The 26,281-nt window shown below is 47.0% G+C and overlaps 1 protein-coding gene across 1 annotated transcript in view; it reads left to right on the plus strand.

Moving 5' to 3' along the window:
- Positions 1-5,225: 5,225 nt before the first annotated feature.
- The window catches only part of LOC131096362 (olfactory receptor 14J1-like), a gene marked incomplete at its 5' end in the record, with an annotated part of 33,899 nt that continues 12,843 nt past the window's right edge, over positions 5,226-26,281 (plus strand). Inside the window, one exon of the mRNA XM_058044702.1 lies at positions 5,226-5,687. Coding sequence (XP_057900685.1) covers positions 5,226-5,687 — 462 coding nt within the window. The remainder of the gene's footprint in view (positions 5,688-26,281) is intronic.

Below are 26,281 nucleotides of genomic sequence, written 5' to 3' on the forward strand. Positions count from 1 at the left end.
CCAAGGGTTGGTCCAAGCAAACACGCCAGGACAGACAGGTCAGGCTTGCCTTGGCCTCTGGTGGTTGCCATGCATCAGCTCCTGAAACATGGGGGCTCCGTGGCTTTCTTCCTATGGAGACCAATGTGACATTTGGGAGCCTTGTGAAATGAAGGGGCCATTGTGACACTGCAGAGCACCATGGATCCAAGGGACATTTTGACACTGTGGAGCCTTGTGGAACCAAGGACATCATTGTGGCTCTGTTGGGCTGCATGGTCCCAAGGGACCATTGCAAATCAGCAATGTGAGAATTAGCCCGGCTGTAACTCAGAGTCAGCCAGATTTCACCCCGGAAGAACTGGGCGTGAGTTTCAAGTCCTAGGAGTCATTCAAAGAACAAATTAAAATCAGTCATGAGGTGGATCATTAACAATTTTCCAGATGCCTCTGCTGATGAAATCCATACCACTGAATTTTGCGACTCAGTGGGAGTTGATCTGTATAATTTTTGATCAAAAGGGACCCCATTGCACCCTGCGTGCTCCCCATCTTCCACACCACACTTGACTAGCAAGCAGCGTGTTGAAAACTCAATCCGTTGGTAACTCCTAACTCGGGAACTCCCCTCAAACCTGCCTTTCTCAAACCTTTAATGATGGTCCAAGATGGCAATGGCCATGCTGTCTTGGAGCATCATGCCCTGGAGACTCAAGACAGAACGAGCCAAAATATGGGTCAGGAGCCTGACTACCCTCCCTCCATCTTGGCTCCTCCACTTCCTGCTACCACAACTTTCGCCTCTGCCCTGAATAAAGCTCCAGATTCCAACCACACAACTACGGGTCCTGCCCTCACTGTCAATCATTCCCTCTCCACCCTGGACCATGCCTCCAGTTAAGGAAGGAAACTGGCACATAGCCTCGAAATTCCTCATTTCCCTGTTATGTTATGAAAAAGGGGAGAAGAATCCCAGGTATCATCTACTGGTTTGCAGAGAAATCAAGGATCTTTGTATCTAAAGACCATAGGAAGGACTTACCTTGCTTTAATGACCTAATGAAGGCCATGTTTACAGCACATGTCTCAACCACCTATGATTTAAAATATATTATGTTGTTGTCACCTACAGAATACACCCGTTGGGAAGAGGGGTGGAAGTGTTTATTATGCTAATAGCAATGACTATGCTAATAATGAAGCAAGGGCAGAATTGAAAATCAACTATCTAGCTGGAGAATGACAACACAGCCTACCAGATGATCAAGCAGTAGGTATCGCCAGAGAAGTATTGAATGATATCAAAGAGATGGCTTTGAAAGCTTTAATCCAGGTATTAGATGGTAGCACCCCCAATTTGAAATACTTTGGGTGACTGCAGCTAAAGCTTTAGGACAATCAGACCATCCTGGGTGCCTGTAAAGTAAGCAAACCAATGCTACCTCCCTCACATTGAGTGGCCTGCTCTCAGACATAGAGACCATCAGACATGCCACCTTGCAGAACAGCGATAGAGTTTTTACTCTGGGCACATGGGCATGGCTGTGTAGACTCTGAGGGCATGTGTTGCATGAACCTCTCCATCCACAGCGAGTCAATCCACAAGAGCATTAAGGTACTGAAGGATGGGTTCAAGAAGCTTCAAGTGGAAAACAACGACTGGTTCAATAAACTCTTCCAATCCAAGGGAATAAAGGGTTGGATTATGTTTATCTAAAACAGGACTATTAATTCTCTTAGTGATTGTTGCTGTATTGTTAATTGTCCCATGTTTGTTTGGATACTTTTAGAAAGTCTTACAAAATTCTTTCAGTTCCATCTTTGTTGTAAAACAGAAAGGGGGAAGATACCCAACACAGGCTCCTCATGGGCACCTTGGACAAGAGAACTGGAGGCCCAGATGGCACAAAAACCTCTCAGACACTCAATTTCGGAAGGAAATTCCTTAAAAGTACCTAAACGTATACTTAAATCCATAAAGTACCTTAAAAACCTTGAGTATCTCAAAGTGTTAATGAGCTCTGCTAAGTTTCAGTACAAAGCTCTCCAGGGACTCATTAAAGCAGATAATTGGGGCCCTGATTGCACAAACCTCTCACACAGTGTGTATCAAAAAGGAAACACCAAGTACCTTAAAACAACTGAGGTACCCTGTAGTATTAATGAGCCCCTCTGAGTGTTGTTACTGAGAAAGCCTCTCCAGGGAGTAATTACCGCAGAAAATTGGAGGCCATGATAGCACAAACCTCTCAGAGACTCCAAGGCAAAAGCCAAACTCAAAGTCCTTTGAAAAACTCTGTGAGAATGAAGGAGCCCCCAGGGCCATTGCTGAGCAAGGCTCCCCAGGGAATCTTTCCAGCAGATCCTTGAGGCCACTGGGATGTGGGCTAAGGGGGGATGCTGATGGCAGGACAAGGGGCTGACAGTGCCCAGTCTGGCTGGGGCTCTGCCAGGAGCCTCCTGGGCCTCAGGACAAGGTATCTCCTCATAGCCCTTGGTGGCACAGACCCTGCTGTGCCCCAGGGCACCAAGACTTGGCTTCTCTTTGTCCCCACCTGCCATCACTGCCTCCAGTTCTCTGCTCTGCCTGGGGCCTGGGGACACTTTCTCTGTCCTGTCCCTCAGTGGGACCCATTAAAAGTCCAAGAATCTTTGGAGTTGGATTCTGACTTGGAGTTCTGGAGAGGTTTCCTCAGCTCCCTCTCAGGGACTGATGTTCAGGGCCTGAGCACAAAGCCCCAGAGGCTCATTAAAGTCCTGGTGCTGTGTCTGTGCCTCTGAGCTGGGCTGGGCTCCTGGCACAGAGGCAGCTCCTGGTAACCAAGAAGAGCTTCAAAAGCACATTTCTCTTGATGAGCAGCTCTTCTGCCAGCCCAGCAGGACTGGGGCACTGCCTGCAGCTACCCCGGGAACAGCACAGAGGCACAGAGAGCTTCAATCAGTCAGGGCTGGGAAGGTGCTGAGAAGTGCCTGGGGCAGAATCACTGCCAGCCCTTGGCACAGGAACCTCTGGCTGCAGGACAATGCAGCTGCAGCTCCTGGAATGATCTCCTAAATCTGGAACATCCTACTGCCTACAGACTCTGTGAGTACAACTCTGAGCATTTCTGGTGCAGGGGAGGTGAAATGCTCGTGAAGCTCTGTCAAGCTGAGGGGGTCTGATCCGTCACGGAATATTTCAGAGACAAGGATTGCGACAAAAATTAGGAAATTTCTTAAGATTTTTCACTCAGTTTCCTAGTATAGTAGAATGGCAGGGAGGGGGGATAAATATTAAAGGTTGCCTAATAATTTGTCTTATTAATTTTGACAAGTTTATGAGACATCTGAAACTGTTACTTTTAGTGATCAATAGATTCACAGGAGATCCCTAATGTGCTTTCAGCCACTCGGCCCATGGACAGCACCAGCATCACCTTTGACGGAGCCATCAGGCTCAGTCTGAGCTGTCCTTTCTCCAAGCTGCAGACAGAACCTGCCCCCAGCCAGTGCCCTGCAAACAGGCAGGGTTCTGTCAGGCCAAGGAGAGAGCACAATGATTTGGGGTCCGTGAGTGCTGGCAGGGAGATCAGGCACAGGCAAACAGCTGCACGAAGAAAATCTGCAGGAAGCAGAGAGAAGATCGGGCAATGAGAGAAAACAAAACCCAGGAATGCTGTGGCAGGGAGAGTTTAGAGATGCCCACAGGATCCCCTCCAGTGCAGCCCCTCCCTCTGAACAAGCCCTCTCCCTCCTGTGCCCCAGCCAAGCCTCTGCCTTCAGGGCCGGGGCTCCAAGGCGTGCAGCCCCTCCTGTGCAGGCAGAGCTGCAGCAGAGCTGTGGGGCAGCTCTTTAGCCCCGGGCCCAGTTCCCTCTGCAGAGCACAGGGCTGGGAGCAGCTGCCCGGCACTGGGGGCTCTGGCAGGGGGCACAGCTGGCTCAGGGTGATGCTGTCCCCAGTGCCCGGCTCTGGGCAATGCTGTCAGTGCAGCCAGGGAAGGAGCTGCACTCCCTCAATCCAATGCCATCATAAGGACACCTTGAATCTCCCTGAGATTTCAGTCCAAGCTTTGAGTTTCCCCTCAGGATACAAACCTGTCCTGTAGCATCTCTGTGTTATCTAAAACCCCAAACGGTGAGACACTGAAGGTCTATGATGAGAAAATGCTGTTGGGTTGGTGAAATGAGCCCTGTCCTGGGTACAAATGTGGGGCTGAGACCTTGAGAAGGGGATGGACATTTGGTGGACTGTGGGGATCCATCTGCTCTCAGCAATGTCAGGATGGTTTTTAAAGGAAACATGGGAGGGTGATCATCCTCTGTCTGGGAAAGGTGATAGCCTAGAGAATCCTGGAACAGGACAGGGCGACAGACCTCCTCCCCTTCGTCTCCACTCACCACCTCGCCTCAGAGAACTCACTGTTCTCCCTGAGGGCAGCAGAAATGCAGAGAGTTTCTGACATCCAAAAATAATCAGCAGGGGAGATGAAGAAAAGCTGTAAATAACACTAGTACATTTAAACAGACGATACCATTCCTGTTCTCTGGCAGTGGGAGGGCAGATGCTGACAGGGCTGTCTGTGTTAACAGAGATTCAAAGTGGAACATGAGGACAGATCCCTGTGCCCCTGCTATGTCTGCACATCAAGGCTGAACTACAAAAACCTCTGTGTGTACCTGCAATGAACCTGAAGTCCCATTCAGGCAGCACCAGCCAAGGCTCCACACTTGGAGCTGAAGGAAAATCTGCTGGAAATTGAAAAGGGTGTGAGAGTGTTACAGGAGAAGGGCCTATGGAAATAGGCTTTGATTTTGCTGGAAGAAGTTTCTCCCAACCGGTCACTGACTTTTCTCCATGAACAGCTCCCAATGGCCAGAGAAATCAAATGTCCAATAGCAGCTCCATCAGCCACTTCCTCCTGCTGGCATTGACAGACACGCGGCAGCTGCAGCTCCTGCACTTCTGCCTCTTGCTGGCCATCTCCCTGGCTGCCCTCCTGGGCAATGGCCTCATCATCAGCGCTGTAGCCTGCGGCCACCACCTGCACACGCCCATGTTCTTCTTCCTGCTCAACCTGGCCCTCACTGACCTGGGCATGATCTGCACCACTGTCCCCAAAGCCATGCACAATTCCCTCTGGGACACCAGGAACATCTCCCACACAGGATGTGCTGCACAGCTCTTTTTTTTTGTGTTTTTCATGTCATTAGAGCTTTCCCTCCTGACCATCATGTGCTACGACCGCTACGTGTCCATCTGCAAACCCCTGCACTACGGGACCCTCCTGGGCAGCAGAGCTTGTGCCCACATGGCAGCAGCTGCCTGGACCAGTTGCTTTCTTTATTCACTGCTGCACACAGCCAATACATTTTCCCTGCCCCTGTGCCATGGCAATGCCCTGGGCCAGTTCTTCTGTGAAATCCCCCAGATCCTCAAGCTCTCCTGCTCCAAATCCTACCTCAGGGAGCTTGGGCTTCTGGCTGTTAGTGTCTGTGTAGCCTCAAGCTGTTTTGTGTTCATTGTTTTCTCCTATGTGCAGATCTTCAGGGCTGTGCTGAGGATGCCCTCTGTGCAGGGACGGCACAAAGCCTTTTCCACCTGCCTTCCTCACCTGGCTGTGGTCTCCCTGTTTCTCAGCACTACCTTTTTTGCCTACCTGAAGCCCCCCTCCATCTCCTTCCCATCCCTTGATCTAGCCCTGTCAGTTCTGTACTCAGTGGTGACTCCAGCCCTGAACCCCCTCATCTACAGCCTGAGGAACCAGGAGCTCAAGGCTTCCATGTGGGCACTGATGACTGGATGCTTTCAGAAACATTAAACTACTGGCCCGTTTCTGCCAATCACTTGTAATAAAAGTAATCTTCAATACTCCTTGTTAGTCCACTTTAGAGCTTCTTTATCTTTGTTTTAATTTTAAACTATTTTCTACAAAGTGATGTCATTGTTTGTGCCGTTTCTCATTATGTTTCCCTTCTCCTTTACTGTGATCCACAGCCTGTTTCTATGAGGAGCTGTGCTCTCAGTGGCTGTAAATGAACAAAAGGATCTCCCAGCAAAGTTCACCAGAGATCCTCCTTTTGTTCCTTCTCTGGAGCTGCAGCAGCAATGTCTGTGTGGAGAGCTGGGGGCAGATCAGTGCTGGCCCAGCAGCTGTGCCCAGCAGCAGCAGCACTTGGTGTTGCCAGTGCTGCTGCCGTGGCCCTGCCCCGCTGCCCTGGTGGCCCTGGTGTTGCTGCAGGGCCTGAGTGCTCTCGGGGCTGGGCACAGCCCTGGGGATGCCAGTGTCGGGGCTGCAGCAGGGACAGGCCATGGGCACTGCTGAGGCAGCGCTGACGCCTCAGCCCAGGGCCTGGGGGCTCCAGGCTCCTTGCCCAGGCTCTCTCAAGAACACACCCAGGCCAATGCTCAGCACAGAAAAGCCCCGTGAGCAGCCCCAGGCTGGCTGTGGGCAGGCTGGGGTCAAACAGCATGGCTGGGGCTCTGCAAGGGCCCTGGCGGAGACGGGAAGGAGCAGCAGAGCAGGGGCTGATCCATCCCCAGTGCGCTGGACAGCGCAGGGCAGTGTCCCAGAGCATCCTGATGGAGCTGCCAACAACATCCCCCCTCTACAGCCCTGACCTCTCCCCCAGCTCAGACAGGTGCCCCATCCTTGCAGGCACAGACACGGCAGCACTGGCTCAGCAGCCCCTGATTGCATTGCACACAGCAGGGGGAGCACCCCCATGCTGTTGGTGTGGGGACATGAACCTGAGGGAGCACAAATGCCATCAGCCCCTGGGGCCAGCAAGGGCTGGGGGACACCAGGGAAACCACTCAGGTTTATTGGGACAAACTTCTGAGCTCACCAATTCTAACCTCCAACCTAATGCCACATTGTCTACCCTGAGCCTCCCTATTGAACAATCACAGCTCCCTCTTGTTCTTTCAACCAGACTTCTGTTCCAGACTCCTCACCAGCCTTGCTGCCCTTCTCTGGACACGCTCCAATCCCTCCATGGCCTTCCTAAATTGATGGCCCAGAACTGGACACAGCACTCAAGGTGTGGCCTCACCAGTGCTGAGCGCAGGGGAAGAATCACTGCCCTGCTCCTGCTGGCCACACCATTCCTGATCCAGCCCAGGAGCCATTGGCCTTCTTGCCCACCTGGGCACACTGCTGGCTCATGTCCATCCTGCTGTCCATCAGTCCCTGCAGGTCCCTTTCTGCCTGGCTGCTGTCCAGCCACTCTGTCCCCAGCCTGCAGCGCTGCAGGGGTTGTTGTGGCCAAAGTGCAGGACCCGGCACTTGGACTTGTTCAACCTGACCTTGTTGGATTTGGGCCCTGGATCCAGCCTGTCCAGGGCCCTCTACAGAGCCCTCCTACCCTCCAGCAGATCCACACTCACACCCAGCTTGGTGTCATCTGCAAATTTGCTGATGCTGGACTCAGTCCCCTCATGCAGATCATCACTGCAGATATTGAAACCCAGGCTGGCTGGCTCTGATCCCTCGGCCATCCTGTGGGTGCCCTGTGATGGCACTCAAGGTGATCTGTTCCATAACCTTGCCGGGCACCCAGGTCAGGCTGACAGGCCTGGAGTTCCCCAGATCCTCCTTCCAGCCCTTCTTGGGAATGGGCTCACATTGGCACCTCCAGTCCTCTGGGACATCCCTGCTGAGCCAGCACTGATGGTAAATGATGGAGAGCAGCTTGGGGAGCTCATCCACAGCTCCCTCATCCCCCTGGGATGGATCCCATCTGCTCCCAGAGACACCTGTGAGCATCTGAGTGGCTCAGCTGGACCCCAGCTGCTTCCTCCTGAAATACAGGGGGCTTTTCTGCTCCCTGTGCCCATCCACCAGCTCAGGAGAACACTTCTCCTAAATGCAACCTGTCTTGTTCTTGAAAACTGAGGCAAAGAAGGGGTTAAGTACCTCAGCCTTTCCCTCATTTTTGGTAACCATATCTCCCCCAATAATGGATGGAGATTGTTCTTGTACCTCCTTTTGCCATTAATCTATTTATAGAAACATTTTTATTATTCTTCACAGAAGTGGCCTGGTTAAGCCTTAAGCTTTCACCTCTGATTTTCTTTCTGCATGACCTAATAACATCCTTAAACATTTCCTGAGTTACTTGCGTCTCTGTCCAAAGGTGATGCACCTTCTGTTTTGCCCCAAGTTCCTGCTAAAGGCCCATCACATACAGAACGTCACCTGTTGACTAAAGAACACCTCAGAGCAGGAAAATACAAGAGTCTATAAATTAAAAGAGTGAAAGCAAGCTAGGAAAGTAAAAGAAGAAGAAGAGGCTGGGAAGGCTGACAAAAACTGGGACCTCCTTGATCACTTACCTCCCTCCTACCCTTGCAGTACCTCAAATCCTTCCTCCAGTTCCTCTTGCTGTGGACCCAATTCCTCCTCCTCTCCCAGCTGTCATTCCTTTACCACCTGCTAATCCAGTTATACCTCCACCACCTTCCACTCAACCCTCTCCTTACTCTCCTTACCCTTCACTACTGTTCCCTTACCTCTGCCATCTCATGCACCCCTAATTCACCAGCAAGTTCCTGCTCTGCCTCCCCCAGCACAAATGAGAAGCCAAACAACATCTCAGAATCTCATGCCCAAGTGTAAAGTTAATCAGTCAGCCTCCACAGCTGATGTTGTAACACGCGGTCCAAAGAGGCTGAAGCGGGACAATTGTTCCCCCTCAGAGAAGTTCCCATGTGCAGGGTGGCCAATGAGATTGGATTTGTAAATGCTTCCTTGACTTTGTCCAAATTTAGAAATTTTAAGAAAGTATTGCAAAATTTAGTGGAAGACCCAGTAGGAATAGCAAATCAAATTAATCCATTTTTAGTCCTAATATTTATACATGGGGAGAACTGAACTCCATCTTTAACATCCTATTTTCCCCAGAAGAGACTCGAATAATAAGAACTGCAGGAATGAAAATTTGGGAGGGAGAAAACCAACACAGGCCCCCAGGTGACCAAAAAATGCCTTTAGTGGAGCCTGACTGGGACCCTAATCAAGAAGAGGGGAGAAGGGACATGAGAGATTACAGGTCCCTGATGACCAGAGGGATAAAAGAATCAGTCCCTAGAGGGAGTAATACCAGGTTAGCATTTGACAGCACCCAGGAAAAAGACAAGACCCCAGCACCATGGCTTAATGGGCTAAAGGAAAACTTCCAGATTTACTCTGATGTTGACCCAGACAGCCCAGAAGGCCAATCTCGGGTTCCCTGCAGTCAGGGATGACCCTGAGAATCCTTTTTCCCAGCCTGGTGTTTCAAAGAAGGAGTCTGAATTCTTCGGCTCTGGTTTCCAAGGTTGTTTATTGTTTCTTATCTATAACATATTTTCTCTGGCCTGCCAGAGGTCAGACAGAGGCACACTCCCTGCCCCTGGGCTTGTGTCTACATTTTATACTATGAACTATGTGTACTTTATTTATCATTTTTTTCCAATACCTAAAGACACACAGTAGGGGACTTTCAGTATTAATCAAAACAAATGCACCTTTTATTGACTGCCCACAGCAAATGTAACAGAAGGATTAGAAAGGAGATAAAGGACAGAGAGAGAGAGAAATGAGGGTTGGGTGAGGGGAGTAGCTACCAACAGAGAGATGAAATCCTCGTGGTCTGGCCAATAGATCCATCTGGTCACGTTGGGGAGAGTCTCAAAGCTTTTGGTTAACTCAGGGCTCTTTTATAATCTACTCCTGGAAGGGGAGCAGGACGGCACATGGAGGGAACAGTGGAGAATAAATCCATTGGGAACAGGTACAGACAGCCCAGTTCTGAACAGCACAAACCGGTGCCAGCAGTGAGCGGGGCCCGTTGTTTCAGGACTGGTTCCTATGGGAAACATCCCGCTTCCCATGGCAGACATCCCGCTCCAGTCAGGCCAGCACCCCAGGTTAGAATTTGAAGAGTCTCAGTCTCAGTCCTTGGGGAGGGCTCTAATCTCCGTACTTGACGGTGGCTGTGAGGCAGATGAGGGATTTTGGTCCATCTCTTACAGACTGACATCCCAAAACATAGAAGTAATTATGCATTTCCCCTTAAAAATATAATTTATGGAATTAGGAAAATTATAACTATTTTTCTTATTTATAATAGTATTGTTCTATATTTGTAATACGAAATCTTAATATTTATATTTAAAAATCCACAGCATTTTAGCAAGCAAAAAATTTATTGGTCATTAGTTCTAAGTAACACAATCCCCAACATTAATTCATTGAGAAGTGTGGGTATTGATTTTTCCTTCTTTATGCTAATCAGTCCTATTTTAAATCATTTTGTTATTTTTTTTATCATTTTCACAGACAGGATAAAAGGGGCCACTTTGGGGTCCGTGGAGACATTTCTGGGGCACATTTGGGGCAGTTTTGGGTCTGAAGAGGGAATTCAGAGAGAACTTGAGGGTCTGGAGGACACTTGGGCGAGCTGAGTGGGCACTTGGAGGGGCACTCAGGGATTCTGAGGGACAGTTCGGGGTCCGGGCGGGCCCTTGGGGGCCTCTGACGGGGCTCGCTAGGGCGCGGGGGCTGATGGGAATTGTAGGCGCAGAGGTCTAATGCAGTTTACCGGGGCCGTGGAGCATCACGGGAGTTCGAGGCGCAGCTGCAATGGCTCTCAGTGGGGCGCGGGGTGTGACAGGAGATAAAGTCCCGGCTGGAAGAGCACTGGACATGCGCCGCGGAGCTCGATGGGAGTCGTAGTCCCGGAAGTGACTCCAACGCTTTGTTTGGGGGTCCGGGAAGGCTCTTGGCGGACACTTCTGCATCCGAGCCGCGACTTGAGATCCTCGGGGGAACGTAAACGGTTCGGGAGCGCTTGAGGGGAGCTCGGGGAGCTCTAACCGGGCTCTTTAGAGGGGGGGCACGGCAGGAGTTTAAGGCGCGGGACTGTGTTCCGAGGGGCTCTGGGGCCACGGTGGAGGAGAGGAGATGAATTTCCAGAAGCGGCTGTACCGGGCATCTGTGGGGTTGGGAGCACTCAAGGGGTCCGTGGACGCTTTTGGGGGGTCCCAAATGGGCGCTGAGTGGGCACGGAGGGATCCTGGAGGGTCTGGAGGACACTTAAGGGACAAAGGGGTGGCGGATCCCGGGGTTCTGTCGAGCGCGGGGCATGACGGGCGTTGTAGTCCCGGCTGCAATGGGGCTCAATCGGGCCGCGGGGCATGACGGGAGTTGTGGCTACCGTAGGCACCGTCCCCGAGTCTCTGATCACTGGCGCTGATTGGCTGCTCGCGGTGATGGGTGGGAGTCCCGGCAAATGGGATGGGGTGGAGGCGGGAACAGCCCATTCAACCTGTCCAGTCCCTCCCAGTACAGCCCTGTTCATCACCAGTACAGACCAGTACAACCCCAGTACAGCTCAGTTCATCCCAATTAGAACCCAGTACGAGCCCAGTGCCCCTCCAGTCCCTCCCAGTACAGCCCAGTCACTCCCAATACAGCTGAGTTTATTCCCAGTCGTTCCCAGTTCATCCCAATGTCATCCACAGGATGCCCCAGTGTCTCCAGTCTTCTCTGCAATGGCCCCACTGTCCCCAGTATGTCCCAGTATCCCCGACGGTCACTCCCAGTAGGTCCCAGTGTCTCCCACAGCATTCCCAGTGTCCCCAGTATGTCCCAGTCCTCCCCAGTGTTTCCAAGGACAGTTTCATTTCTCACGGTGGCCGTGGCAGCCAAACCCAGCAGTGGGGTCAGTGCAGTGCCCATGGCCACAGCCCCTTGCAGGGCCCCAGTGCAGCTTGGGCTGATGATCCACCCTCACAGCTGGCCCAGGGCAGCTCTGCAGTGCCTTTGGTGGTACCTGGGGCTGGCACACACCTGAGCAGTGTGTCTGTTTGCACTGGGGAAACTCAGGAGATTCAGATTGCTGCAAAAAGTACAAAAAGGGAAAACCCCTCTGAGGCTGGGTGCAGCCAGCTCTGCAAGCACAGCAGGGCCCAGGGGAGTGAGGACAGACAGGATGGGGCTGGGCAATGTGGAGCAAGGTTGTCCACACTGGGTCAGAGCTCCAGGCACAGCCTCTGTGAGCAGGCCAGAGCTGCTGAGGAGAGACCCTGGGTCAATATCAATCACAGAATGCTGCAATCACCTCTGCTCTAAAGAGAAATTTAATCAAAGACACCCTTTAAAATAGGAATGTATATTTTATTCCTGCTCTTTGAAATCTTTCTCCATAACTGGACTAGGAAAACTTTAATGACCCTCTCAGGGCTTTGCTGTTGTTTACATCAGACTCAGTCCTTGAGAGTGTCTGGAAAAAACTTCTCAAGAACTCAAAGTTAAATTTAAACTCCAAATTTTCTTGAATTTTTATGGCTCCCACTGAGGGACACAACTGCCTGCCTCTGCCTGCCCACACAAAGGCTCCTTCTGGGGGACATGCTGCACTACAGCCCTGCCCTGGCAGGGAAATTCCTTTCTGTTTGGGTCCTGTCTGTTTTCCCTATCTGCCCTTTCCATTAATTCTTTCTTTCTCTGGCTGTTCTCCATTGTGCCAAAAGGATCCAGCATCTCTGAAACCTCCCTTCAATCCCTCCCAGGTCTCCTCTGCTGTCCTCAGTCTCCACTCCACTGAGCACAGAGCTGCTTTGTGCCTGTACATGAATTTGCTGTTTCAGAGGGTGTCATTTACTCAAGCCAGAGCTCTGGTGAGGGATAACTCCCAACCTCACATGGACATGTAATTCTACCAGTATGTTGCTTATATACAGTCGCTAAATGTGAATTACAATTTACCCATTTCCATAAAACCCACCCCAAATTCCCAGATTCAGTCCTTGTTTTCTCTATCCCTGCACCCTTGAGCCAGATGTCTTCTTCTCCTCTTCCACCCATTCCTGCTGGGAAAGCAGCCCCTGAATGCCTTGTTCCTGTGCTGGAAGTTCACAGGCAGGGTAAAAATGGAATTCACCCTTTTGGTATCAAGGCCAAGGCTTTGTGTGGGCAGGCAGAGGCAGGCAGGAGGCAGAGCTGTCAGCAAAGGAAGGGCCCAGCCAGGTGGGGCAGCCGGGGGATGCCGACAGCCTGCAGGGACAGAGGCACAGGGCAGGGACACCGTGGGACAGCCTGGGCTGCACAGGGCACAGGGATGGGCAGCAGCTGCAAGACAGCCCTGCCAGAGCCAACTTGGGCAGCACTTTGGCCATGGCTGCTGGCCCTGGGCCTGAGGCAGGAGCAGGAGACAAGTGACCCTTGCAGGCCTGGGGCCTCATTGCCTCCTTGTCCCTGCTCAGCAGCCTGGCAGGGGCCGCCCCATGCTCCTGCCCTTGCCATTGCACATCCCCACATGCCAGTGCCCATCCCGGGAAGAGCCCTGAGCAAGGAGGGAGGGACAGGATCTGCCTGGCCAGGGGCTAGGGCTCAGGCCTGGGCCCTTTGCATTCCTCAAACACATCCAGGTGTGCTCAGCACCAGAGACACCTTTGCTTTGCTTGTCTCCAGCTGCCATCACTGCCTCCAGTGTTCTGCTCTAACTGGAACCTGGGGACACTTTCCCAGTGGTGTCCCTCAGTGGGAGCCATTACAACTTCAAGAAAATTTGGACTTAAAATTTAACTTTGTGTTATTGACTCTCAAAGACTGAGTCTGATGTAAACAACAGCAAAGCCCTGTGAGGGTCATTAAAGTTTTCCTAGTCCAGTTATGGAGAAAGATTTCAAAGAGCAGTAATAAAATATACATTCCTATTTTAAAGGGTGTCTTTGATTAAATTTCTCTTTAGAGCAGAGGTGATTGCAGCATTCTGTGATGGATATTGACCCAGGGTCTCTCCTCAGTAGCTCTGGCCTGCTCAAAGAAGCTGTGCCTGGAGCTCTGACCCAGTGTGGCCAACCTTGCTCCACATTGCCCAGCCCCATCCTGTCTGTCCTCACTCCCCTGGGCCCTGCTGTGCTTGCAGAGTTGGCTGCACCCAGCCTCAGAGGGGTTTTCCCTTCTTGTACTTTTTGCAGCAATCTGAATCTCCTGAGTTTCCCACTGCAAACAGACACACTGCTCAGGTGGGTGCCAGCCCCAGGTGCCACCAAAGGCCCTGCAGAGCTGCCCTGGGCCAGCTGTGAGGGTGGATCATCAGCCCAAGCTGCACTGGGGCCCTGCAAGGGGCTGTGGCCATGGGCACTGCACTGACCCCACTGCTGGGTTTGGCTGCCACGGCCACCGTGAGAAATGAAACTGTCCTTGGAAACACTGGGGAGGATTGGGACATACTGGGAACACTGGGAACGCTGTGGGAGACACTGGGACATACTGGGAGTGACACTGGGGAGGACTGGGACAACCTGAGGACACTGGGAGCATTGCGGAGAAAACTGGGGACACTGGGGCATCCTGTGGAGCACATTGGGAGGAACTGCGAATGACTTGGAATGAACTCAGGTGTATTGGGACGGACAGGGCTGCACTGGGAGGGATTGGAGGGGCACTGGGGTTGAACTGGGTTCTACTTGGAATGAAATGGGCTTTAGTGGGGTTGTACTGGTCTGTAGTGGGAATGGATAGGACTGTCCCTGGAAGGACTGTGGGGGGTGATTTGGCTGTTCCCGCCTCCGCCACATGCCATTTGCCGAGGCTCCCACCCATCACCGTTCGCAGCCAATCATCACTAGGAATCCGGGCCTAGGGGCGGTGCCCAAAAAGGCGCTATAGTTTCTCTTTGCATACAACTCCCATCACACCCCGCGGCCCTATTAAGCCCCATTGGAGCCGGGACTACAACGCCCGTCATGCCCCGCGCTCCACAGTACCACCCCCCCAGGATCCGCCCACATCTGTCCCATCAGTGTTCCCCAGACCCTCCACGATGCCTCAGTGCCCCCTCACCACCCATTCGGGAGCCCCCGAAAGCGCCCCGGACCCCCTGAGTGCTCCCAACCCCTCAGATGCTCGCTACAGCCACTTGTGGAAATTCATCTCCTCTCATCCCCTGCGGCCCCAGAGCCCCTCAGAACAGCCCCGCGCCTAAAACTCCTGCCGTGACTCGCGCCCTAAAGAGCACGGTTAGAGCTCTCCGAGCTCCCCGCAAGGACTCCCGAATTTTTGAAGTTCCCGTGAGGGTTTCAAGTCGCGGCTCGGACGCAAAAGTGTCCCCCAACAGCCGTCCCGGACCCCCAAACATCGTGATCAAGCACCTTTCGGGACTACAGCTCCCATCATGCTCCGCGTCGCAACTTTGGTGCTAGTCCAGCCGGGAATTCATCTCCCGTCATTCCCCGCGCCCCACCGAGAGCCATTGCAGCTGCGCCTAGAACTCCCGTGATGCTCCGTGGCCCTATTAAATCGTATGATACCTGCGCATACAACTCCCATCACCCCCCGCGCCCCAGAGAACCCCGTCAGCTCTTCCCCCAACGGCCCGCCCGGACCCCCGAAGAGCCCCAAATTCCCCTCCCTGACCTCCAAGGGCCCCCTGCACCCCCATGTGCTGCCCGGGACCCTGAACTGTCTCTCAGAATCCCTGAGTGCCCCTCCAAGTGCCCACACGGCTCCCCCAAGTGTCCTCCAGACCCTCAAGTTCTCTCTTAATTCCCTCTTCAGACCCAAAACTGCCCCAAATGTGCCCCAGAAATGTCTCCAGGGACCCCAAAGTGCCGCCCCTTGACCCTTTTAGAGAAAAAGTTTATAAAAATGGTGCCAAAAGGATTACAAATATTATTAGTTACCATAAAGAGGAAGAAATAAATAGCCAATAAAGCTTAATTAATTAATGAACGGTATTGTGTTTACTTTGAACTAATGAGAAATATTTTTTTTTGGTTGATAAAATAATATAGATTTTAAAATAAAAATTCAAAAATTATGTAGTAAAATATTGAATAATACTATCACAATTAGAATAATATAAATATAATTTTGTTAATTAATTAAATTTTATTTAGAAGGAAAAATGCTTAAATTTTTTTCATGTTTTGTGATGTGAGATATGGTGAGGTTTGGGGTGAGGAACAGCTTGTCCAAACAGGCTCAGCCTGCAAGGGGCTCATTCTTCTCCCTGCCCAGACCTCCTAAGGAGACATTCAGCATCAAGATCACCTGAGGAATCCTTCTGTCCCCTCTTCTCTGAAATAAAAATAAAAAAATATTTCCTTGACTAAACCAAAAATCCTGATGTGCACTTTGCAATCTCCCTCCTGAAGAGAACTCCAAACTGACTCCAATCCCTGCACAAGCCCTGGAGACTGGATGACAATGGAAGGGAGACAAAGAGCTCCTGAGGGCTTTCTGTAATTTAATCAGCCCCACGCTGGATTTGGGGCTGGCTTCAGGAGCCTCAGGCACGCAGAGAAGGATGGAGAAGCTGCTCAAGGAGTCAGCAGCAAAACTCCAAGTGCCTTGGAGCATGGCTGGGCCCCAGGGAGGGCAGGGAGTGCCAAAGGCTGCCCAGGGCCTGGTGAGAGCAGATCCTTGAGGGCAGGATTGCAGGGAGCCCAAGGCTCTGAGCAGGGAACTGCAGTGCTGAGCAAGGCCTGGCTTGGCTGGGTTTTCTCTCCTTTCAAGAGTCTCTGGGTAGGCACTGTTGGTTTCAGGTTCATGGTCCCTGTGCTGCTCTTGGCCTGTTCTGGTTAGGGTGACTGTTGCCTTCTGATGCAAGGCAAGGCGACCTGGTTCTGAGGAAACGGCACGGCGACCCAAACTCTCCAGGGTCACTTGGGCCAAGAACACATGCAGGAACCAGTGTGGTGGACGTTCCAAAGGCCTTTATTGTCCCTTCTCGTTGGGTTTTATACTCGGGAAAGTTTTTCCTTACGTCAGGGGGTCTTACCTGACTGTAATTGGTTAGTAAGGAGCAGAAAGTTACTAATGTTAGGGGGACTACATTCTTGGGTGATCCCTTATCACTAGGCGTTAGGGGGAGAGGAATCCTGCTGCTTTCCGTGACATCGCGAGATTTTCCGAGCGCCTGACCCTATCTACCTCAGGCGATGAAGGCAAAAAGCTCTGACCGTGGTTATGTTTTCTTTGGTTAGAGGTGTTATTTTAATTCTTCATTTGCATGGTGGCTTGTTGTTCTAGGGGTTTTCATTAGGTCATTCTTTTCTGCTAGGTCTTATGGCATTTTCATATTTGGTTATTATGACATAATCCTCTTCTTTATGGTGTCGGGTGGTTCGCTATCTTAGATGAGTGGGAGTGACAGTACAAGGTTTTAAAATCATGAAATTTGGGGAATTAGAAAGAAACTAGACTTAGTGGGGCCCTGGAAAATGTTTAAAATAGACTCTGATAATGTTAGAATTTGTGTTTGCCAGATGATGTGAAATTGCACCTGCGTAAGCAGTATATGATAAATGATGTAATTGTTAGATGTGATGATTGTTTAGTAATTAAATATAATTATTGTATAATCATACAAAGAATCATGAGAAACTATTTCAGAAATTTAAAGGGGAGCCACGAGGAGCCCATGCTTGGATGAAATCTATGTATACAATAGAACAATATAAGTTTAATAATAAACATGAAAGTTATATAACGATTGAATATAAAAACATGTTCATCCTGAACACATGTCGGAGACAGATTTGTGTTTGTACCCCTGACACCCAGAGCTCTTCATTGTCGTGATTATGCGCTTCTGAATGCTAACAGAAGCAGTGGGGGGAACACCTGACAGTGAGGCGATTAACATAATTATAAATCCTTTAACTAACATTGGAACTTGACATAACTATTAAACATTCAAAAAACAATCTATAAATAACATTGGAACTTTATATTAACTCCTTTAACAATGAACTTTATATCAACTCCTTTAACAATTGATTCTCTACCGTTTCCCCCTCTAATTGTTCGATTGGGCTCAAGCCTGCATCATTTAGCAATTACTTCTTCTTGAAAGTACAATTTTTAATATTGGTTGTAAATTTGCTTGGCATCTTCACGTTCTTGATCATTCATTATCATGATTACTTTTACTTCTTTTTTATTAAGCTCTTTTGGTATCATTAAGCTTGCTTGTACAGCAGATGTTACAACTCGGATTATACAGGGGAGCATGCAAGGTAGGAGGATGAAACCAGCAATTTCACATAAGATGAAAAAGTATTTTTTTCCCCACCAGTTTCCTTTTAATGACCAGAAATTGTCCCACCAGCTGGTATCAAATGTAGGGGTCCACTCTTGTTTTCCAACATAAGCTAACTTCCGTATTTCCTTTGAGATATTTCTAATGACTTCTGCGGTCATCCATTTCTAATCAGCACTCAGAGGAGTTAAATTTTCCACATATGCTTCCTTCATGGGCTAGTAAATAATCTACTGCTAGTCTGATTTGATACACGACAGTTCTAGTCTGGGATAGTTGGTCATTTATGTGGTCTAAAGCTAGAGAGGCTCAGTTCGATACCATCTCGAATACTGCCTGTATTCTCAGAATCCGATTTAGCCCCGTATAAATTGGGGTCCGGTGTCCCCAGGACCCATCTTGAGTCCGGGTCGCCGGTCCATAAGTGCAAATTATTTCCTGGGTGTTCCATACTGTGTTTTTCCGTGTCTGTGTTCCTCCAATTTCAATTAAGTTTCTTTTTCGTCAGCTAGATTTGTTGAAATAATCACATACTGGGACCCCTAGGTTCGATCCACTCTTTTGGGAGTAAGAAAAATGACGGTTTAATAATTCCGATAGTGCAAGTGCTGCTCCACTCCCCGGGTAATTCAGTGTAAGCCACATTCCCACATATCCAAACCAGGTTTTCTGGAGCTTTCCAGGAAGCATCACTGATAGTCATTGGAAATTCCCAGTACTTGGATATTTCTCTCACTCCCCAGAATGGGTCTATTCCTTTTATTCCTTTATTTATTTCTTTATTTATTACTTTATTTATTCCTTTATTTATTCCTTTTCCAGTACACTCATGGAGTTTAGAGCCTTCTCGGTAGATACACCCTGTTTCTTTCTTCTCAATGGATTTTCAGTGTTAAATTTATTTATTACTATTATTATTATTATTATTATTATTATTACTACTATTATATTAATATATAACATATATATATAATATGTATTATATTATATTATATTATATTATATATACAATATTATATTATATTATATTATATTATATTATATTATATTATATTATATTATATTATATTATATAGATTCTATATTGATTATTAAATATTATTATATATAACTTATATATAACTAATATACAATTAATATTAATAATATTAATTTTATATATATTATATTATATTATATTATATTATATATAATTATATATATTATATATAATTAATATTATTTTATATATAATATATATTATATAATACATAATATATGTTATATAATTATAATATATATACTAGTATATATGATATTTTATATGTATTATAATATATATTATATATATTATAATAATATATGATATATTATATATATTAATCAATAATATTATATATAATAATATATTATAATATATTATAATATAATATAAAATAATAATATATAATATAATATAATATAATATAATATAATATAATATAATATAATATAATATAATATAATATAATATAATATAATATTAAATAATATCTATTATAATATATATAATATTAATATTATATATAACATTAATATATAATATTATTTAATGATTATTATAATACTATTAAAATACTCTTTTAATAAATTAAAATAATATTCATTATTTAATAAGTTTAAAGTTATTAAATAAAAATGGTATTGTTTATTATTTAATAAATAATATTTTTTTATCCAATATATAAAGAATAAATAATACTTCAGGTATTTATTGGGTTCTCTAGGGACCTACCCAGCTACTGGATGTTTTATTTCTAAATATCTCTTACAGGATATTTCTCCTACTGGGGATTTATAAATTTATACATTTTATGCATTTTCCCTTTCCTAGATATACACTACTCTTCTCCAATTATTTTAGACTTTCATTCCCACCATTCTGTTCCTATATGTCCAATAGCTGGTACTTTTTGTCTTGTTTGTGTCTATTTTAGGATATCTATTGGTCTTAAGCTGATCCCTTCCAAAGGCCAGACTTTGGCCATTTGTGTATTTCCACAGATCCAGCAATTAGTTAAATGTAACTATTTCCTGATATTTTCCACTAAATCTATGAACAAGTTTTTCCCACGAGATGTTTCTAGGTCTTCTTTCTCATTTACTGATGTTGTTACTTCTTTCTCTTTTATTAAGTTTGCTTTGCCTTTTTGATTGGACTTACGTTCAAAGCAAAGCCAAGCATCTCCTATAGGACGCTTCCCAAGCAGTCATTGCAGTCATTCTATATTTTGTGAAATCCAGTAAGTCTTGCCTTCCCCTAGACAGGTTGCTAACAGAGAGAGGTTGGCACAGTTTAAGTTTAAATTTGTATGTACTTGTATTAAAGATACGGGTTCTTCCCCTCTGTAAAGGAGGTAGTAACATTTAGCACATGGGCTCTTCTGACTTCCCAGTCTCATGTTAACCAGTAAGATCAGTAAGAGCATTCCCAGGAGTCTGGTATGAGGCATTCCCCTAAACTCTACAACTACTGAGCTGCACCCAGTGAATGGAGTGGCTGTTTTTAGGCGGAATGTAGACTCACCCAGCCTTGCCTCCTGGTTATGCTTTTCTCCTACAGAAGAGCTCGTTGGTTTTAGCAGAGAGTTTTTTATTCTCTCAGTGTCAACACATTTGATTTTTCTTTACTAATTTATTTTTGCCCTGAGGGATGTTCTATAGGAGATTACTTTATACACTAAGATTGGAGTTCACTGGGGTATTTTAACTTTTTAACATAAAAACATGACCTAAAAACCTTGAACTCAATGGTCAGATGACTTTAAGAATTTTCGGTATCCAAAATGATAGATAAAATACTCACACCAAACAAATAACAAGGTATTTACTCTTATGCCTAACCCTACAAAATAATAGTATGATTTTATGCTAATCCTACAAAATCATAATACACCTTATGCCTAATCCTAGAAAATCATAATATACGCCGAAACAAACAAAGGCTCCAACGCAAACTAAAAATTCTTCGTTATTTAATAAACACTAACTAATAATACATGCAACAGGAAAGTATCTACTTTTCAAACTCAAAAATAAAATATAAATAACATTAACTGCAATTTTTAACAGTTCTTAACAAGTTTTGATTATTTAAACAGTTCTTAACAAGTTTTTGACTATAGACAGTCTCCAATAGTCTTTAGGTCTCCTCTGGAGGGTTAGCTTTAGATCGTCTGAGTGATTCGTCACAATCCATTCATTAGAAGACTTAGTAGGGAATGTGGTTGGTTTTGACTCTTCAGTGGGAGGTGGTACAGTTCCTTTAGTCTGGGTTATATGTGTCCACCCTGTGGAGAGCATTATTAGTAATTGGTTAGCTGAGAAAGGCCACACTGATATAATGCCGCTGGTTAAGCTGAAGGAGAAAAGTCAGCAGTCAGCAAGCTGAAAGGAAGAGTCAGCAGTGACCTTGCTGCAACATGAGGATAGGGAGTTGAGATTAGTCCTGAGTATATCCTAAGAATATGTAGAAAGTATCAAAAGTAGAACCATAGGAATGTAGAAGTAGGCGTAGGTGCTGATATGTAAGCTGACCAATCCTGAGCTCAACTTTTGCAATATGTATGAAGCTCATTATTAACTGTATTTAACCCGTTGTACTGATCAATAAAATTGAGCCTGTGATGATCAAACTGATGTCCTGGTTCTCTTCCGCCGACAAATGGTGGAGAATGCGGGCATAACCGAATCTCTGCCCTTTTTCTCGGATTAAAAGAAAAAGGGATTACGCCACGGTCCGGAAGTTGGGTTCGGGTCCTTGCAGCCGGGACGGTGCCGGAATTTGAAGCACCCTTAAGGTTCACAACTGTGACTTAAGCCAATACGTGTCCGCCGGAGCCTGGAGAGCTGCAACAGCGCGCGCTGATTAATAGGTATGGATAGGCAAGCGGCATATGATTTATTTACCGCCTATTTAGAGCGGCGTGGGATAAAAGGGATAGATTTAAAAAAGGAGTTACCAGGGTTATTAGCTTATGGCCATGCTAAGGGTATCTTTTCTAATCCTCATACAGTTCATGAGCTAGGAGAGTGGAGAAAGTTTGGGGAAATATTGTGGGATACAGTACTAGATGATGATAAGTCAGCAAAGAAATTCGGGAAGCTATGGCGGGTGGTGTATAACACGTTACTTCAGCAGGTCTCTGAGAGAAAGGCAGCAGAAAGGGCAACAGAAGCTCATAAGAGGAATATAGGGTATGGTCGTGAAGATGATCCCCTGGCACCTTCTGTAACTAAGGTACTTATGCCTAAGAGTCCCCAGCAAAGTGGTGTGGAGGATTTCTCTATAGGCGCAGTGGAACCATCTGCACCTTTCCTGTCAGAGGGGGAGGGCGAGTCGGATGGTGAGGTAGGAGCAAGCCAGCTTTGCCTCCGCCACCAGCTTCAGGCGGGTCGGATGGTGGGGGTAGGGGCAAGCCAGCTTCGCCTCCGCCGCCAGCCTTGCCTCCGCCGCTTCCCCTCAGTGAGCCGGCTCCGGTTACAGCTTCGGTGGGGGGGTCACCTCCTCCGCCCGAGCCGGCTCCAGCGGGGGGGTGGATTGTCCCCCGCAGGCTGGCTCCGTGTGAGCCGGCTCCGGTTTCACTGTCAGCTCCAGCGGGGGAGGGGGGGGCTCCCGCTTCCTCCGCGCGAGCCAGCCTCTGCTTCACTGCCCCCCCCGTGCGAAACCTCGGTGTCTGCACCGAAGCACCAGCAGCATAGCGCCCTTAAAGAGCCAGATCCCATCCCAGGGGCACACCGTGATCCATGGGGGGAGATGGCTAAACAGAGGAGGGAAGCTTGGGCTGCTTTGGCCAAAGAAGTAATGCAAATGGGGGATGGTGAGGCGGTGGAAATAGCTTCTAGTCTTGCATGCCCAGTCACATACACACCACATTATGATGCACAGGGGAACCTTACGCATAATATAGCAGAATATACTCCCTTAGATTGGAAGCTGTTAACTCAGCTACGTTCTACGGTTAGTCAGTTTGGAGTAAAAAGTGAATCTGTTAAGCAAATGTTAGATTATCTTTTTAATACTCAGGTTTTATGTCCTAATGATTTAAGAGGAATAGTTCGGTTGATATTCACTCAGCATCAGCAGTTATATTTAATGCCCATTGGCACGCGTTGGTAAATGAATCGGTTGCTGTACAACGAGCCCAGGGAGACCCATTACATGGGGTGACAGTAGAGGAGCTGATGGGCTTAGGGGCATATTTGCGTACAGAGGCACAGATGATATCGGGAGCTGATAAACTTAGAGAGTCTATGAGGTTGGTGCGTGCTGCAATAGATATGGTTAAAGAGCCAGGAGGGTTACCGGCTTATATGGGTATTAAACAAGGAAGGGAAGAATCATTTGGAAATTTTATCGATAGAACAGCTACTGCTATAGATCGGGCTGGTGTTGCAGGGCGCTATTGAAGCAGTGTCCCTTGCAAAATAGCAATCCAGCAACCCAAAGAGTGTTAGCTACTTTAGGGGCAAACCGGACTATTGAGGAAGCATTAGAGTGAATGGCATTAATGCCAACAGCTTCACAGACATTTATAGCAGAAGCCTTAAAGGAATTAGGATTAGGGTTGCAAAAGCATAGTCTACTCAAAATCAGGTGTTAGCTGCTCTTGCTCCTCTCCAAAGCGGCTCACTGGCAGTCACGTAAGGAGGCTCGAGACCATTCATCAAGTGCTACCGATGCGGCAATGAGGGACAGACACAAGTTACTGCCATGACATCGGAGACACCAGCTGCTGCCGTAACATCGCTGCTACCTCCTGTCTGCAACCTGCAACAACCGGGAGCCTCGGCTTGGACTTATCAGCAGCAGTAGACGTCACACTAATGACAAACCGGCCTGAGAGGATACCCACTGGAGTAAAGGGTCCTCTTATACTAAATGGACAAACATGTGGAGCATTATTGCTGGGACGTTCCTCTATAACTATGTTGGGATTATTTGTTTTGCCTGGTGTTATCGATGCGGACTTTACAGGGGAAATACAAATTATGGCTTACACCCTTTATCCTCCGATTAAAATTACAAAAGGACAACGCATTGCACAATTGGTACCACTGTCACAAATGACATCAGGAATACATTCATTTACTGGGCAAGCACGGGATGAAAAAGGTTTTGGCTCTACTGGTGTTACACTTTTAACTGTGGATTTACAAAATAGACCAAAACAAAAGGTTGAAATTACCTATGGGCATCAAAGCATAACCCTTTATGGATTATTGGATACAGGAGCAGATACTAGCATCATTTCTCCAGAAGCATAGCCACAACATTTGCCTCTATTTCCTTCATCAAACATGCTCACAGGAGTAGGAGGATTTACATTGGCAAGCAGGTCGCCGTCTTTGTCTGTGTGCATTGAGAATCAACAAATATCTGCTGTGTTTTCAATTGTTCAACTGCCTCCTACAGTTTCCTGCTTAATTGGAAGGGACATTTTAACACAATTGGGAGTGGTGTTAACTAATCAGCACCCTTTGGGGTAATTGCCATTGCTTGGACTTTCCCCATTCCACTCACCTGGAAAACGGATACACCGGTGATGGTTAAGCAATGGCCATTAAAAGGGGAGAGTCTTATGCATGCCCATGAATTGGTACAGGAACAATATACAAAGGGACACCTGCGACTGTCCACAAGCCCTTGGAATACACCTATTTTTGTAATCAAAAAGAAATCAGGGAAATATCGTTTCATACACGATTTGAGGGCTGTAAATGACCAAATGGAACCAATGGGGGCCTTACAGCCTGGTCTTCCAAATCCAGCTATGATTCCAGAACACTGGCCACTTTTAATTATTGACTTAAAGGATTGTTTTTTCACTATTGGCCTGCATCCTGATGACATGAAGAGATTTGCTTTTACTTTACCAGCAATAAATCGTGGGGAACCAGATAAAAGATTTGAATGGACATCTCTTCCGCAGGGCATGCGCAACTCTCCCACTTTATGTCAGCTTTATGTTGATGCAGCATTACAGCCACTACATCGTAAAGGCCAGCAACTATAATATATCATTACATGGACGATATTTTGTTTGCACAGCAACAGCCATTCTCCTCTTTACAGATTAACACCATTATAAATACTCTTGCTGCATATTCACTTGTTATTGCTGCAGAGAAAATTCAGACTACAAAGCCCTGGAAATATTTGGGATGGACTTTGACGGATCAAATAGTGATACCACAAAAATTGGAATTACAATCGGACATTAAAACTCTACATGATGCACAGAAGTTGCTGGGAGACTTACAGTGGCTGAAGCCTATTGTGGGAATATCAAATCACTTATTATAAGCCCTACGGCCTTTGTTAAAAGGTGTGGACCCTACTACTCCTGTACACCTGACAAAGGAGCATCATCTTGCCTTGCAGCAAATTAGTAACTGTGTACAGCAAGGGTATGTGTCTCGTCGACAACTCGACCACCCCATTGACCTTACTATTTGGAATAGCCCTTGCCACTTGCTTGGTGCTCTCTCTCAGTTGCAAAAGAAAACGGGGGAGATACGGGTGTTGGAATGGTTATCACCACCACTACAGCATAAGAAAACAATATCTTCAAAAATTGAACAATTGGCTGCATTAATCAAAAAGGGGCGTCTCAGAATTCTTGAAGAGGATGGTAGAGAACCTGCTACTATTAGATTACCTATGGAAAAAGAAACCTTGGACTGGTACTTGATAAATTCAAAGAATTTACAAGAAGCATTATTGATGTCACCTGCTAAAGTAGAGACTAGTAAATTAGTGCCTAGAGTTTTGCAATGGATGACAGAATGGAACTGGATTACTCGACCTTTAAGAGAAGAACACCCCATAGAAGGAGCTATTACAGTTTTTACAGATGCAGGAAAGAAATCAAGGCGTGCTGCTGTTACCTGGCAAGAAAAAGGACAATGGAAGCATCAACTCCTCACAGCAGACCCTGCAGATAGCTTACAAACTTTGGAATTGTTAGCAGTAGTATGGGCGGTGTCCAACTTACAGGAGCCTTTAAATGTGGTCACAGACTCTATGTATGTTGCAGGAGTAGTCAAACGAATAGAGGAAGCAGCAATTAAGGAAGTGAATAATAAACGATTGTATGAGTTACTGATACAGTTAAGGAAAGCTTTACGGGAAAGAGCAAACGGTACCCTTAAGCAGTATATTGAAAAACATCAAGATTTGACAGATCCACAAGCATGTTTGGCTAAGGTTTTGTATGTGATTAATCATTTATGCATTTTTGGGGAAGATGATACCCCCCCCTGCAAT

This window comes from Melospiza georgiana, unplaced genomic scaffold (assembly GCF_028018845.1).
Source record: "Melospiza georgiana isolate bMelGeo1 unplaced genomic scaffold, bMelGeo1.pri scaffold_29, whole genome shotgun sequence".
Taxonomy (NCBI): Eukaryota; Metazoa; Chordata; class Aves; order Passeriformes; family Passerellidae; genus Melospiza; species Melospiza georgiana.